Source organism: Oncorhynchus gorbuscha, linkage group LG05 (assembly GCF_021184085.1).
Source record: "Oncorhynchus gorbuscha isolate QuinsamMale2020 ecotype Even-year linkage group LG05, OgorEven_v1.0, whole genome shotgun sequence".
Taxonomy (NCBI): domain Eukaryota; kingdom Metazoa; phylum Chordata; class Actinopteri; order Salmoniformes; family Salmonidae; genus Oncorhynchus; species Oncorhynchus gorbuscha.
In genome coordinates, this window is record NC_060177.1 from 55,624,693 (window position 1) to 55,640,923 (window position 16,231).

The 16,231-nt window shown below is 44.5% G+C and overlaps 1 protein-coding gene across 3 annotated transcripts in view; it reads left to right on the forward strand.

The window, feature by feature from the left end:
* The window catches only part of LOC124036092 (transient receptor potential cation channel subfamily M member 3-like), a 228,269-nt gene that overhangs the window by 137,906 nt on the left and 74,132 nt on the right, over window positions 1–16,231 (forward strand). For all 3 annotated transcript variants that reach the window (XM_046350237.1, XM_046350235.1, XM_046350236.1), the window contains exons 7-12: window positions 1,910–2,084; window positions 2,567–2,690; window positions 12,798–12,870; window positions 14,630–14,730; window positions 14,890–15,024; window positions 15,387–15,437. In XM_046350237.1, the coding sequence (XP_046206193.1) occupies window positions 1,910–2,084; window positions 2,567–2,690; window positions 12,798–12,870; window positions 14,630–14,730; window positions 14,890–15,024; window positions 15,387–15,437 (659 nt within the window). The remainder of the gene's footprint in view (window positions 1–1,909; window positions 2,085–2,566; window positions 2,691–12,797; window positions 12,871–14,629; window positions 14,731–14,889; window positions 15,025–15,386; window positions 15,438–16,231) is intronic.

Below are 16,231 nucleotides of genomic sequence, written 5' to 3' on the forward strand. Positions count from 1 at the left end.
TGACTATTAGCTGTTGTGGAAACGTTATCAGAGGAGGTACTGACACAGTGTGTGCTGACAAAACAAATGACTTGTCTAGCAAAGCCTAACGTTCTACTCCATAGACTCCAGAGTAATCTCCTCCCCACACAAGTATGAGAGATTAGTTATCTTTTTGGGAAATGTTTCAATATTTTCCATTTTGGAGAGCTCTTTTCACAGCTCTTCTATCCTACCCAAACAAAGAGCACAAAGATAACTGTCCACCTGTTTCTAAATGGCTCTGTGATGTAAGTTAAGAAGGAATACTGATGTCCCTACTCTACCTGAGAGACCAAAGATATTCATATAATAACAATATAGCATGGTCATTTATCAGACCGCTTTTATTCAAAGCCATTTGCAGAACTGCTAGCATTGACACTTAAACAAATATTCTGTAGATGTGGCCCAAGTGGGAATGGAAACCCACCACTCAGCACCTTGTTGCGAACACCTTGCTCTAACCCTCAGACATATCAACTAGCTTTAGTAGGAGACATACTGTAAGACAGTGCAGTCTGTATCTGCTCTTTCATCCTGAGTTTGAGTGCTGTGGTGTGTTGTGGTGTATGCAGGCACCGCTCTCTCGCTCTCTCTCTCTAGCCAATTAGCAACGACCCAGCTGCGCTCTCCCTTCCTCATCTGGTGTCTTGTCAATTGGAGCCTAATCCCTTCAGGTGCGAGTGGTGTCCCTCAAACCGCAGTAGCCATCATCGCTTGCTCACGACACATGAAGAGGTAAAGAGTAAGAGAAGAAGTCAATTAAAACCATTATGAATAGACGAGCCTACTTGTTCTCCTGCGCCTGATGTACAGTGTGGTGATGTTCTTACCTTTAAAGTATGCTAGGCCCTAAAATAGCTCCCTCTTTATGTAACTTTGCCTGTAGCGAGCAAGACACAATGATGGCACATGTGTGAGCGGGCCCTGAGTCAGTGGCCCACCTATCCACAGTGAAATTATGCAGGCAAGGTTGGGAGGGAGGATCCAGCAGGGACATGGCTTTTGAATTTGAGTGAAAAAACTGACTGGCGGCAGCTAAATGAGAGGCAGAGAGTGTGACAGAAAGAGAGAGAGAGAGAGAGAGAGAGAGAGAGAGAGAGAGAGAGAGAGAGAGAGAGAGCGAGAAGCTCAGAGAGAACTGGGCGTCCTTGTGGGGGTTTGGTACTGTAGGGCTTATGTGCATCCTTTCTCTTTCCAAGCCCGTTCTCCCAGCCTGTGTAAGCTTCAGAACCCACCTGTTAATTACCTCTAATGAGTCTTAAAGGGATAGTTCAGGATTTTGGCAATGAAACCCTTTATCTACTTCCACGGAGTCAGATGAACTTCCGGATACTATTTGTATGTCTCTTAGTCCAGAATGAAGGAAGGTAGAGGTAGTTTCTCGGGCCAAAGCTAACTAGCTTAGCTCAGGAGACTGTCTTTGCGCTAACACTAGTTAGGACTTCATTGCCAAAATCCCGAAATATCCCTTTAATAGCTTCTGATTAGCCAGTTTGAGGCCGTCCCTCTGCAGCAGGAGGGTACTCGCTCCAGGGCATGCTCAGAAATATCCGTAGAAATAGGAAACTCTCTCTGAATGCTGTTGCCAGACCTGTGGCACAAATTCATCTTTAAGCAGCATTTCTATTTTAGTTGAGAGGTGAGATGTCGGGGCACTCGTTGAATCGTGGCACGCAACACGGCCCCCATTTAAATTTTGTCAGTCCCACCTCCCTCATGGCTGTCTGTCAGGGTACTCCTGTGGGATTTAATGAGTGCTTTTCGTTTGCACCTTTTTTTCTCTCTGTTTTCTGATTTCTTTCCTGTCTGGTTTTCCTTCCTTCTTCCACCACTATCTCTCTTTCTCTTTTGCTCCCTCCCCCTTCCTCCCTTTCTGTCTCTGTAGGTATTGGTCAGGGAGTGCCAGTGGTGGCTCTGATAGTGGAGGGGGGTCCTAATGTGATCTCCATCGTGTTAGAGTACCTAAGGGACACGCCACCTGTGCCCGTGGTGGTGTGTGATGGGAGCGGGCGTGCTTCGGACATCCTGGCATTTGGACACAAGTACTCTGAGGAGGGAGGGTACGTGTCACATATCACATACACAGATTTGCTACAGTATTGCGGGTGCATTAAGGTGCCTTAGTAGTGTGTCCCAAATACAGTCCTAATCCTTAGGATAAATGTTAAATGGATAATTAAGGCAATGAGGCCCTTTATGAACTCGTGGATACCAATTTTATGTCTGTGTCCAATATGAAGGAAGTTAGAGGTAGTGTTGTGAGCCAATGGCTGTAGTTAGCGCAACTACCTATAACGTCCTTCATACTGGACACAGAAACATAAAAATGGTATCCCCGAGTTCATCTGACTCTGGGTAAGTAGATAAAGGGCATCATTGCCAAAATCCTGAGGTGTGCCTTTAATACTTCAACTTAAATGTAAGTTTCCCGTCTAGGTCTCTTTTACCCTTATCGGCCACAATTCATCATCTCTCCTTTCTCCCTTCTGCTCTTCCTCCCTCTTTCCCTCCCCTCTTTCTCCTTTTCGCTAATTTTTACCAGGATCATAAATGAGTCTCTGAGGGACCAGTTGCTGGTGACCATCCAGAAGACCTTCACGTACAGCCGGACCCAGGCCCAGCACCTCTTCATCATCCTCATGGAATGCATGAAGAAGAAGGAGCTGGTGAGTGTTCAGGCTCGCTCACTCGTCACCTTGGAAACATCCCCTACCCCAACTCCCCATGCCTCTACTGCAGGGCTTTACAACCCTGTTTCCCGGAGAGCTACCCACCTGTAGGTTCTCTCTCCAACCCCAGTTGTAACTAACCTGACTCCGCTTATCAACCAGCTAATTAATAGAATCAGGTGTGCTAGATTAGAGTAGGAGTGAAAACCTACAGGATATTATAGCAGCTCCACCTCCACGTCTAATAGGCTAGTGGAATTTCTGCCATATTTGCTTACATCTGCATCTAGGGGATTGGGGCTGTGACAGGGCTATGTATTTAAAGGCCCTCTGATGTCATCCAGGACCTACTGGTTCGGCTTTAGGCTGCTTTCTCTCCTGTCCATCTGTCATATCCATTTGAAACATACTCCACAAGCTGTGTTTAGTGAACTGTCACTCACATAATTAACCTTCCCCAATTAACCTTCCCTAGCTCAGGCGGTGACAAGGTCTCTTCAAATCAGTGTTTCTTGCAGAGAGAAGCTGCATGCTTATTATAGTGATCATCCTCAATGTGTAGTACACTGTCCCACTACAAACACAATGATACATATTATCACTGCACTATGCCTGGCACAAAGTCACATTTCACAGTGCAAGAAACAAGCACTATGGTAAGTGGATAATGAAGGTAATCACATGGTAATCAGTGAGTTTTGAGTTCCAGACAGACGGTATTAGTCACACACACACACACACACACACACACACACACACACACACACACACACACACACACACACACACACACACACACACACACACACACACACACACACACACACACACACACACACACACACACACACACACACACACACACACACACACACACACATACTGTGCCTGACACTCACTGTGCCTGTACTCACACCTGCTGTGTCCATTCCAAACCATGAGATATTAATATGCAAATGCTAACTCTGTTATATAAAGGTTTTAAAATACATACTGTGCCTGAGATTAAAATAACACTCACTGTGCCTGTACTCATTAAACACCTGAGCCTCCATTAGTCTGCATGCACCAAACAAACACATGCTTTGCTTTAAAATATTCTGATTTAACAGTTGGTTACACAAGCACATGCATCATGTAATTTGCATGGAAAGAGAGAGAGAGAGAGAGAGAGAGAGAGAGAGAGAGAGAGAGAGAGAGAGAGAGAGAGAGAGAGAGAGAGAGAGAGAGAGAGAGAGAGAGAGAGAGATGCTCATCACAGATGTTGGGTGTGTAAGTGGACTGATCTGAGCTCTGTGAGGTTTCCACGCTCAAGCAGATGGAACTCCAGGGCACCCAGTCGCGTGGAGTCTCTAGAGCAGCTGTGGAGCCAAGAATATCTGATAGGCAAAAGAGTAAATCTCTTCCTCAACTACTGCCACCACTATCTACCACTGTTTTACTACAGTACAGTACGTCATCTATGGGATGGATCATACTGAGGAAGATTGGATGGTTTGTGCTGCCACCTTGGTCTAGTTTGGCTGAGGCTAATGCGGGCTAATGCTAATGCCAAGCACGGTAGTGTGACGTTGAGTAGATACAGCTTGATAGAGTTCAGACCAAGGCAATGCCGTAAGATTTCTAATGACGTGGGACTAATGTGTTTGGATGATGGAATATGACTGAGAATCCTTTGGGCTTGTAAGCCTATATGTCACCATCACATTCAAATCTGCACGGTTTCACACAGCAGGTGCAGTGCTCTTTCGTGTAGTCAGTGTTTCGATGAAGATTTCTATTAGTAGCCATCTCCCTAGCGGGTCATGTGTAAGGAATGTGTACTGAACACTAAACTTTTGACTACATTTTATACATTCCACATTTTGTTGTGTTACAGCTTGAATTCAAAATGTATGAAAACATATTTAATTCCTACCCAATTACACACAATACACCATAATGGTAAAGTGAGAAGTATTAGACATTTTTGAAAATGTATTGAGAATGAAATGCTAGAAATGTCTAATTTCCTTAAGTATTCACACCCCTGAATCACCTTTGGCATCGATTACAGCTGTCATTCTTTCTGGGTGAGTCTCTATGAACTTTGCACACCTGGATTGTACAATATTTGCACAATATTATTTTTAAAGCTCTGTCAAGTTGGCTGTTGATCATTGCTAGACAGCCATTTTCAAGTCTTTCCAATAGATTTTCAATCCGATTTAAAATGTAACAAGGCAACTGAGGAATATTAAATGTCTTGGTAAGCAACTCCAGTGTATATATTTGGCCTTGTGTTTTCGTTTATTATCCTGATGAAAGGTGAATTTGTCTCCCAGTATCTGTTGGAAATAGGTTTACTGTTAGGATTTTGCCTGTACTTAACTCTATTCTATTCTTTTTATCACATTTTTACTCCTGAACTGATTTAGGCTTACCATGACAAAGGGGCTGAATAATTATTGACTCAAGCCATTTCAGCTTTACATTTTTTATTCATTTGTAAAAACATAATTCCACTTTGACATTATGGGGTATTGTGTGTAGGCCAGTGACACAACATCTGAAAATAACACATTTAGAATTCAAACACCAACACAAAAAATGTGACCGACCACCTTGATTCAGTGTTAAGTAGCTAAATTTGAAATGGTGTTTTTTTCCGTTGGATGAAAGCAGGAACACAGGGCTACAAAATGGTATGTAATATACTGCATTTGACAAAAATGGGAAAGTAATTCTGCTTTGAAAGTTGATAAACTTGTAACCTCACTTTGAGAAAATGGCCTTTGAATGTTTTGGTCCCTACTGGAGAGCTCTTCTTTATTTACACTCAGCATCGTTCACACCCTTTTAAGCTTTAGCCCCAACCCAAACTCTGACTGTTTTACTCGGCCGAGCAGAGCTGGTTAGGTTGTTTTCATGTTATCCAGAGCATTGGTGACTGTAACTGTGCTGCTTGCAACAATTTAATTAAGCTTTTATGCCGACGTTTCCTGACACCGGCCATATTCAACTGTTGTTGAGTGTTCGTAAATTCATCAGTTATTCTGCACTCTGGCAAACTCAGATGAAAGAGCTCTGAAATCGGAGTAGATGGCCAGACTGAATTTACGAACGCACCTGAAATGGTTACATAGTGGAGTATTTTGTCAAGACATGTAGCTAGCTAGCTAAACAGTGAACCATAATCACAACTCTTGACGTTACTACCCTGCATGAATCTGTAGGTAGCTAACCAACATCGAGCCAGCCAGCTAATGTTAGCTAGCTAACAATACACTTTAACTTGAAATGAAACCACTTTCTTACCCATGTACATCATAGATGGACGCGTCTCCTGTCACGGATGCCATGGTTGCCCTTAGTTTGAAGAAGTAATCTGGAGACAGATGTTTTCTCCATCTCCTTAGCTATCATACTCGAATTCCACTGAACTCTGTCCTTCAGAAAGGAGACAGCAACACTTATGCAGTTTCACTATGCGATACATTTTAAAAAAGCCACGTCAGACAGGATTACCAACACATACTGACCAGCTCTAATAGACAGATGCGTGTTATATGGCAGACCAATCCAAACTCATCTCTCGGTATGTCCAGCATTCTCATTATCTCAGCCAACCATGGCTAGCGGGAAGGTTGCTCACTTTTTCTGTGGTTAAACCAACTAGGTTTGTAATTTAGCAATTGTATTCGTATTTACAGATGGCATACAAGTTTGTTATTAAGGCACATGAAAGTTCACATGTTCGAGAAGGCATCTCCGCCAAAAAACGCATTTTGTCAAAAAAAGGTTTACGTTCAAACGGCTCTGTGAAGTAGTGAGCCACGACATAGAGTACGTCTAGATTCCTGAAAAGGGTCACAAATGAAGAATAAGTCAAGGAGTGTGAGTAAATAGGGAATTAGTATTATTTAATCAAAGTGAAATGATGCCAATATGTTTGGCCACAGACAAAAAATGCTGGAGTATAGATCCAAATGAAAGGTTTTTGCTTCACTGTCCATATAAATATGTAGGAGTGTATTTATAGATAGACATGTTATACCAACGGTAAGCACTCAATCAAACATTTCCCTGTAGGATACAAATGGAGAAGAAGATGGGTGTATTTCTTCCCCCTGCAAAATGACAAAACAAATAACCCCCTTGTGATCAAATTATACACCTACCATTGACTAACACTAGCTGTGGCAACATGGTGCTCCCTCCCTAGCACATGGCTCCACAGAGGATCACCTTGGGGTATGTGTGTTGGAGTGTGCCCCTGGCTAGCCGTCAATTTTAAAAACAAGAAAATGGTGCTTTGCTGCTTTGTTTAATATAAGGAATTTCAAATTATTTATGCTTTTACTTCTACTTTTGATACTTAAGTATATTTAAAACCAAATACTTTTAGACTTTTACTCAAGTAGTATTTTACTGGTTGACTTTCACGTTTACTTGAGTAACTTTCTATTAAGGCATCTATACTTTTACTGAATTATGACAATGGGGTACTTTTTCCACCACTGACGAGCAACATGATCAAACAGCATCCATTCTCACTTAAAGGTGGTGCTTCCCACTAGTGACTAGTATGTCTCTTCTCTCCTCTGCCCTCTCCTCGACGTGTGATGGTGTGACAGGCGGATGTCTATGGTGTGTCATCAATCATTGCCGAGTGACACGTGTCAATCAATAGGCATGAAAGTGTCAGTCATCTACAGAATGAGATATTCCCTTCACACAGACTGTAGACCAATTGGTATTAGAGGCTACAGCATATCTGTGTGCAAGAGAAAAACATGTATGGAAGTATATGTGTAACCAACGAACGCATACATCACGATTAAATATAGACATGTTATACCAACAGTAAGCACTCAAGAAAATATTTCCCTGTAGGATACAAATTGAGAAGAGGAGGGGTGTATTTCTTACCCCTGCATACGGACAGAAAACTAAGCCTCTCTTGTGATCAAATTATACCCCTAGCTGTGGCAACATGGTGCTCCCTCCATAACACATGGCTCCGCAGAGGGTCACCTTGGGGGCTATGGTGGGTGGAGGAGGAGGAGGATCGGTAGGAGTAGGAGGAAGAGGAGAGGAAAAAATAAGTTGACGAGGTGGAGGCCACCTTCAGTCATCGTTTCTGTCATTCACATATAGGAAGCAGTGATCTGGTGGGTTCCACTGGAGGCTGCTGAGAGGAGGACGACTAAATATTGTCCGGAACGGAGCAAATGGAATTTGATACCATTCCGCTCCAGCCATTGCCAAAAACCCGTCCTCCCTAATTAAGGTGCCACCAATCTCCTGTGGTGGATTCACACACGCATGCGTGCACACACAACACTTACTCATCTGTGTGTTCTTGTCAGTGAGTTCCCACCTGTGTAGATCAAGTGAGGATTAGGGCTGTTTTAGTTCAAGTGTACCGGTGTGATTTGTGCACGAAGTGTGTGGAACTATGGTCACACACACAGACAGTCCTAAAGCCACCACAGGAACACACACCTGGTCATGTAACCCTCACTTAAGTAATCTATCCCTGACCACACACTGGCCTCCTCTATCTCTCTCTTTTTCTCTCTTTTTCTCTTTTTTCTCTCTTTTTCTCTCTTTTTCTCTCTCTCACACACACACACACACACACACACACACACACACACACACACACACACACACACACACACACACACACACACACACACACACACACACACACACACACACACACACACACACACACACACACACACACACACACACACACACACACACACACACACACACACACACAACCATTCAGACAACATGCATACCCACGTGTACACACACAATAATTACCCTGTCCTCAAACAGGCAATGAAGATGGATCGAAACCATCACATCCCATTTACTCTCCAATTTCACCTGGAGGGAGGCCTTTCAATTACTCTTACACACACACACACACACACACACACACACACACACACACACACACACACACACACACACACACACACACACACACACACACACACACACACACACACACACACACACACACACACACACACACACACACACACACACACACACACACACACACACACACACACACATAACACGTACTCTCTGACAGTTATATTTATATCATCCTCATGTACACTACCGTTCAAAAGTTTGGGGTCACTTAGACGTTTCCTTATTTTTGACAGAAAAGCAATTTTTTTGTCCATTAAAATAACATCAAATTAATCTGAAATACAGTGTTGACACTGTTAATTTTGTAAATGACTATTGTAGCTGGAAACGGCTGATTTTTAATGGAATATCTACATAGGTGTACAGCAACCATCACTCCTGTGTTCCAATGGCACGTTGCATTAGCTAATCCAAGTTTATCATTTTAAATGGCTAATTGATCATTCGAAAACCTTATTGCAATTGTTAGCACAGCTCAAAACTGTTGTCCTGATTAAAGAAGCAATATAACTGGCCTTCTTTAGACTAGTTGAGTATCTGGAGCATCAGCATTTGTGGGTTTGATTACAGGCTCAAAATATCCAGAATCAAAGACCTTTCTTCTGAGACTCATCAGTCTATTCTTATTCTGAGAAATGAAGGCTATTCCATGGGAAAAATTGCCAAGAAACTGAAGATGTCGTACAATGAGGTGTACTACTCCCTTCACAGGACAGCGCAAAATGCTTTCAACCAAAATAGAAAGAGCAGTGGGAGGCCCCGGTGCACAACAGAGCAAGAGGACAAGTACATTAGAGTGTCTAGTTTGAGAAACAGACACCTCACAAGTCCTCAACTGGCAGCTTCATGAAATAGTACTCGCAAAACACCTGTCTCACCGTCAACAGTTAAGAGGCGACTCCGGGATGCTGGCCTTCTTGGCAGAGTTGCGAAGAAAAAGCCATATCTCAGACTGGCCAATACAAAGAAAAGATGTCTGTGGCAAAAGACCACAGACACTGGACAGAGGAAGATTGTAAAAAAAAGTGTTATGGACAGACTAATCTAAGTTTGAGGTCACAAAGAAGAACATTCGTGAGACGCAAAAACAAATGAAAAGATGCTGGATGAGTGCTTCACGCCATCTGTGAAGCATGGTGGAGGCAGTGTGATGGTCTGGGGGTGCTTTGGTGGTGGTAAAGTGGGAGATTTGTACAGGTTAAAAGGATCTTGAAGAAGGAAGGCTATCATTTTGCAACGCCATGTCATACCCTGTGGACGGCGTTTAATTGGAGGCAATTTCCTCGTACAACAGGACAATGACCCACAGCACAGCTCCAAACTATGCAAGACCTATTTAGGGAAGAAGCAGTCAGCTGGTATTCTGTCTATAATGGAGTGGCCAGCACAGTCAACGGATCTCAACCCTATTGAGCTGTTGTGGAAACAGCTTTACCGTATGGTAGGTAATAAGTGCCCTTCAAGCCAATCCAACTTGTGGGAGGTGCTTCTGGAAGCATGTGGTGAAATCTCTTCAGATTACCTCAACAAATTGACAACTAGAATTCCAAAGGTCTGCAAGCCTGTATTTGCTGCAAATGGAGGATTCTTTGACGAAAGCAAAGTTTGAAGGACACAATTATTATTTCAATTAAAAATCATTATTTATGGGGCCTCCCGGGTGGCGCAGTGGTTAAGGGCGCTGTACTGCAGCGCCAGCTGTGCCATCAGAGACTCTGGGTTTGCTGCCAGGCTCTGTTGTAACCGGCCGCGACCGGGAGGTCGTGGGGCGACGCATAATTGGCCTAGCGTCGTCCGAGTTAGGGTTGGCTTGGCCGGCAGGGATGTCCTTGTCTCATCGCGCACCAGTGACTCCTGTGGCGGACCGGGCACAGTGCACGCTAACCAAGGTTGCCAGGTGCACGGTGTTTGCTCTGACACATTGGTGCGGCTGGCTTCTGGGTTGGATGCGCTGTGTTAAGAAGCAGTGCGGCTTGGTTGGGTTGTGTATCGGAGGACGCATGACTTTCAACCTTCGTCTCTCCCGAGCCCGTACGGGAGTTGTAGCGATGAGACAAGTTAGTAGCTACTAAAAACAATTGGATACCACGAAATTGGGGAGAAATAGGGGTAAAGAAATTAAAATAATAATAATAATAATCATTATTTATAACCTTGTCAACGTCTTAACTATATTTCCTATTCATTTTGCAACTAATTTCATGTATATTTTCATGGAAAACAAGGACGTTTCTAAGTGACCCCAAACTTTTGAACGGTCGTGTACATATGCAGATACTTACATTATTCATCATGTGAGCTGAAATGGGTATATTTTGGGAGATGAGCACTCATTCTGTTTGATTTGATGAAGAGCCGGTTCGGATCAAAACGGTGTCAATAAAGCAAGTAATTGGGAGAAGAAACAGTGTGAGAGCCTTCCTGTTCTTCACAAGCATTCTTTCTTAGCCCAGCACCGATGTTTTTAAGGATGTGCGTATGACAACAAACTTTGTTACATTCATTTTTCACACGTTAAACACAATCAGGAATGCTCATACACATGCTCATAGAGACACACAGTACTGGAGGTAACTCTTACACATACATACGCTCATTTCTCTCTCTGCAGGACCCCATTCCAAGGGGGCAATGTGTGTCATCTCTCAGTAGCAGGAAAATAATGAACAAGCAAGCGTACAGACAAATCCTCTCTCCCCTTTGGTGTCTGAAGGGCTTTTAGGAAAAGGGAAAGAGAGAGACGGAGAGAGCTACTCTATTGATTCATAACCTGAGGGGAGGCACGAGTTAAAGACAGCTGAAATAAAGGTGCACCACCAAATTGAGCCATTTAGAAGGGAAGATGGGTTTGGAGATGTGATGGCGGGAGGAGGGGGAGGGAGGAGGATGGAGGGAGGAGGGGGAGGGTGGAGGATGGAGGGAGGAGGATGGAGGGAGGGAGGAGGATGGAGGGAGGAGGATGGAGGGAGGAGGATGGAGGGAGGGAGGAGAGGGAAGGGAGGAGGGGGGAGGGGGAGGGGGGAGGATGGAGGGAGGAGGGGGAGAGAGGAGGATGGAGGGAGGAGGGGGAGGGAGGGGAGGATGGAGGGAGGGAGGGATTACAGGAATAGATTCATGACCCTGTGGCTGGGATCCTCAGCACGCTCCAGCGTTCCGAACACGCAGCTCATACGTGGAGCTGCAAGGTGCCCTTCACACACATGCCGTCATGCGACAAAATCTGGCAGAACTGCCGCATTCCCTCTCTTTTACCTTCCCCCTGCTTTCCCTTCCTTCATCCTTCCCGCTATCTTACCTCCTCTCTCCCTCTGATTTGCTCTGTACCCCTTCCTTCATCCTTCCCCTCTGATTTGCTCTGTACCCCTTCCTTCATCCTTCTATCTTACCTCCTCTCTCCCTCTGATTTGCTCTGTACCCCTTCCTTCATCCTTCCCGCTATCTTACCTCCTCTCTCCCTCTGATTTGCTCTGTACCCCTTCCTTCATCCTTCCCGCTATCTTACCTCCTCTCTCCCTCTGATTTGCTCTGTACCCCTTCCTTCATCCTTCCCGCTATCTTACCTCCTCTCTCCCTCTGATTTGCTCTGTACCCCTTCCTTCATCCTTCCCGCTATCTTACCTCCTCTCTCCCTCTGATTTGCTCTGTACCCCTTCCTTCTTTTTTATCTCTTGGTTACTGTACCATACTCCATCGAAGGGTCTTTCTCTCTCTCTCTCTCTCTCTCTCTCTCTCTCTCTCTCTCTCTCTCTCTCTCTCTCTCTCTCTCTCTCTCTCTCTCTCTCTCTCCTTCTTTTCTACTGGGACCACACTGCATACGAGCTACTTCACAGTTTTAATTTCCGTTTCCAAAGTGTGTCAACTATGAGAATATATGATACTGTATATTGCAGTTTCCTCTGCTCAGAGCTTCAGACAGCAGCTCTTTATACAGCTGATTCTAATCACATATATCAAAAGCACGGAGCTATGATGTGACTGGTTTACTCACAGTGTTAATCATCTCTATCAGTAAAAAACATTTAATTCATTTATTTCTTCACAAAGCAAGAAAGAAAGAAATCCCCAGTGAGTAGTGATGTATAGATCACATACAGATTATGTAAATGTCTCCCTCTCTCTCTTCCTTATTGTTTCTTTCTTTTCTCTCTCTGTATGTTTCAGATAACCGTTTTTCGGATGGGGTCTGAGGGACACCAGGACATTGACCTGGCCATTCTCACTGCTCTTCTAAAAGGTCATTGACACACAGCTAATATTTAAAGAGGCTCCTTAAGTCTGACAGCGGGCTTCAGAAGGTTATAGCACACAATCCTCCAACTGAGACAATCCGTTCGACTCTAGCACAGTTAAGACTCTCCCTCTCCTCCTCCCCTGTTTCACAGCTCCATCCCTCCCTCCATCCCTGTCGTAAATCCATCGTTTCGACTTGTTGTTTAGTGCATGGTATTGATCAGGAGCGTAGGATCCAACGCTGCTGGTTCCGAGGCCTTCGGATGCAGATCCTTTGGGCCCGTTTTCAAATATATACCAGGTGATTGACTCACTCTGAGTTCCTAAGTGGATCGCTGTATCTGAGGGCCGCCATAATTCATGTTTGGCAGCATGTCAGGGAGATGCATGTTTCTGGCATGTTTACACTCTCTATGCATCCTTCTCCCCCAGACTCATTATTCTTTTGCATCTCATCTCCTCCTGTTAATATCTCTCTGTCCATCTCCCTCTCTATTTCTGTGATTGGCCTCTGTATCTGGCATGATGGACTGTCACAAGCTTGGCCAGTATAGACGTTTATTATGCAAACTGTGTGTTTTCAGAGAGAAAAAGGTAGAAAGAGAGAGAGAGATTGTGTGTGAGAGACTGACACACTGAAAGAAATAGGGAGAGATCTAGAGAGAGAGAGAGAGAGAGAGAGAGAGAGAGAGACAAAGAGAGACAAAGAAAAAGAGAGTGAGAGAGAAAGAAAGAAAGATAGAGGGTCATCGATGCGGGATAAGGTCCATAAACTCCAGCGACGACAGAGCTGCGGAGAGCAAAGTGTTATTTAAAACCAGTGATAAACGCGAGCAGTCCCTTTTAATACCGACTTCTCTATTAAACTCCTATTACACCACTCTGCATCTCGTTACCACGCTCTGTAAAAACGCCCATTATTAAGCCTGTGAAACATCTCTGCTGAGTAGGACCGCCAGTCATCATAAAAGGTGTGTCGCCTCAAACTTGCCTCCCTTCAGCATTTAAGTTTTCAAACTACCGGTTAAAGTGCTTTTCACAAAAGAATTTATCACATCACCGACAGCTTGACAAATATATTTTCTCAAAAAGAAAGCAAGAGGTAGGTGTCGGAGGCCAAGAACAACTGCCTTGGGCTTTCCTTTAAGAAGAACCACACAAATACAGCAATCTGTAATGCTGCGGGTGTCGTGGGTGTGGAGTCAAACGCAGGAGACAGAGAGTGCAATGCTGTGCGTCTTTAATAGCACCAACGCACCACAGGGTGCTCACAATAGTAACGGCCCCAAACACAGGGAATGAAAATGTACGACGGAAAAATCACGACCAGGCACTAACACGTACCTCTACAACAGAGCCGAAGGTTACACTGAAATAATCCCGCACAACAACCAGGCGGGCCGGCTGTCTAATAAAGACAAACTAATCATATATAAACAGGTGCTCCCAATCAACATACAAGGAGGGGGAGGAAAGACAATCAGTGGCAGCTAATAGGCCGGTGACGACGACCGCCGAGCGCCACTTGTGACACAATCTCCTTTGTTGCTTGCTAAACAGTGATGTTCTGCCCACCCACAGAGAAAAAAAGCCTTCCAAAGCTAGCAGGAGAAGTGATTTGAGATTGCAGTCGGCGACTGCGGACGGAATGATCTACAAATCACCATGCCCCACAAATAACTATTCCTTATTATTTGTTGATCGACTGAGCAAAATTGATGCTCTCGAACATGGTTTATTGTCCCCTCTGTTCCTTCTCCTAGGTGCCAACGCATCGGCTCCTGACCAGCTCAGCCTGGCCCTGGCGTGGAACCGAGTGGACATTGCCCGCAGCCAGATCTTCATCTACGGACAGCAGTGGCCTGTAAGACCCATCCTATCTCTTCTCACTCCCTTGTTTACAGTATAGACTACAGCCCTGTCCAAGTGACGGTGTGAAATCTATGCCGTAATCCATCCATATGCCGTTTCTTGATGGTTAAGCCTGAGTTGACTGACTGTGCCTTCCCTGTTTGGATGGTAGGTGGGTTCTCTGGAGCAGTCTATGTTGGATGCCCTGGTGCTGGACAGAGTGGACTTCGTCAAGCTGCTGATCGAGAACGGAGTGAGCATGCATCGCTTCCTCACCCTCTCCAGACTGGAGGAGCTCTACAACACGGTACTTCAGCTCCACCATGGCTGACAGCTCTGAACTCTGACCTCTCACCTGACTCCATGTCACATGGAATGTATCAAACAGTCATAACATTGTTGCAACAGCTGCCATAACCCCTGGTGTTTGTAGAACAAAAATTGTTATAAGCTATTACACTCCCTCCTGGTGTTCCTGTAAGGTATGCATTCCTAAAGCCTTTATAGCGGCCACATAAGACAATATAACATCCTTCATATGTGTTCATTATGAATAACGGCATACGGTGGGGTACTTGATTCAAATGAACCATTTGTCGTAGCTCTGCAGCTCGCTGCAGGTCGGGGCGTGACTCGCGGACTGAACTGTGCTTGTGTTTGTTTTGTCAGAGGCATGGACCATCCAACACACTACACCACCTGGTCAGAGACGTCAAAAAGGTACAGTGTGTGACCGCGTAGGCGTTGGTGTGAGAGTTAGCCTGTGTGCGAACGCCTGTGGGCAGCACTTTTTAGATTGGTCTAGACGTTGTGTTGCTTTTGTTTTGCAGATTGTGTTTAGCTCTGTAGATCGCTATTGTTGCTAGCGGCGCATCTAGGAGCCGGATTTTCTCCTTTCTCAGCTGGGGTTACAGCCGCGGCTGCCGAGAGATGTCTCAGTCTTTTGTCTCTCCCTACCCCTCCCATTACTCTTTCTTTTGCTCTGTACACACTCACTCCATTTGAGTCCAACGCGGTATTATGTACCCATATGCACCACAACCCTAGATTGGTCAAACGTTTTGTAGTCCTGCAGATTTGACGTTAAACCAGGGAAGGCCCACCTCTAATTAGGGTTGTCACAGTTAACTTAGCCTAGGCCCAATTACTCAAAACGAGCTGCCATTATGTATTGCTATATGTGTAACTTACGCCAAATTGAGTATCTCTTCGAGTATTGAGTGTGTACGACATCATCATGTCATTTATTATAGATCCTTTTGAGTGCATATGAGGCATTCATTTCTCCACTACTCTCTGTCTCGGTGTCTGTCTTGCTTGTCCCTTAGCCCTCTAATACGGATTCTATCCTATAATACACCAGAGGCACTAACTGTATTAGCTTTAATGAACACGCTATTATGCCCTTAAATGTGGGTATATTCAAATGTTATACATGCTTTTGAATTGTAAGACTTATAAAACTTACTGCCTACACAGTATATGCTTATAAATGTGTATAATGTTTACAAATA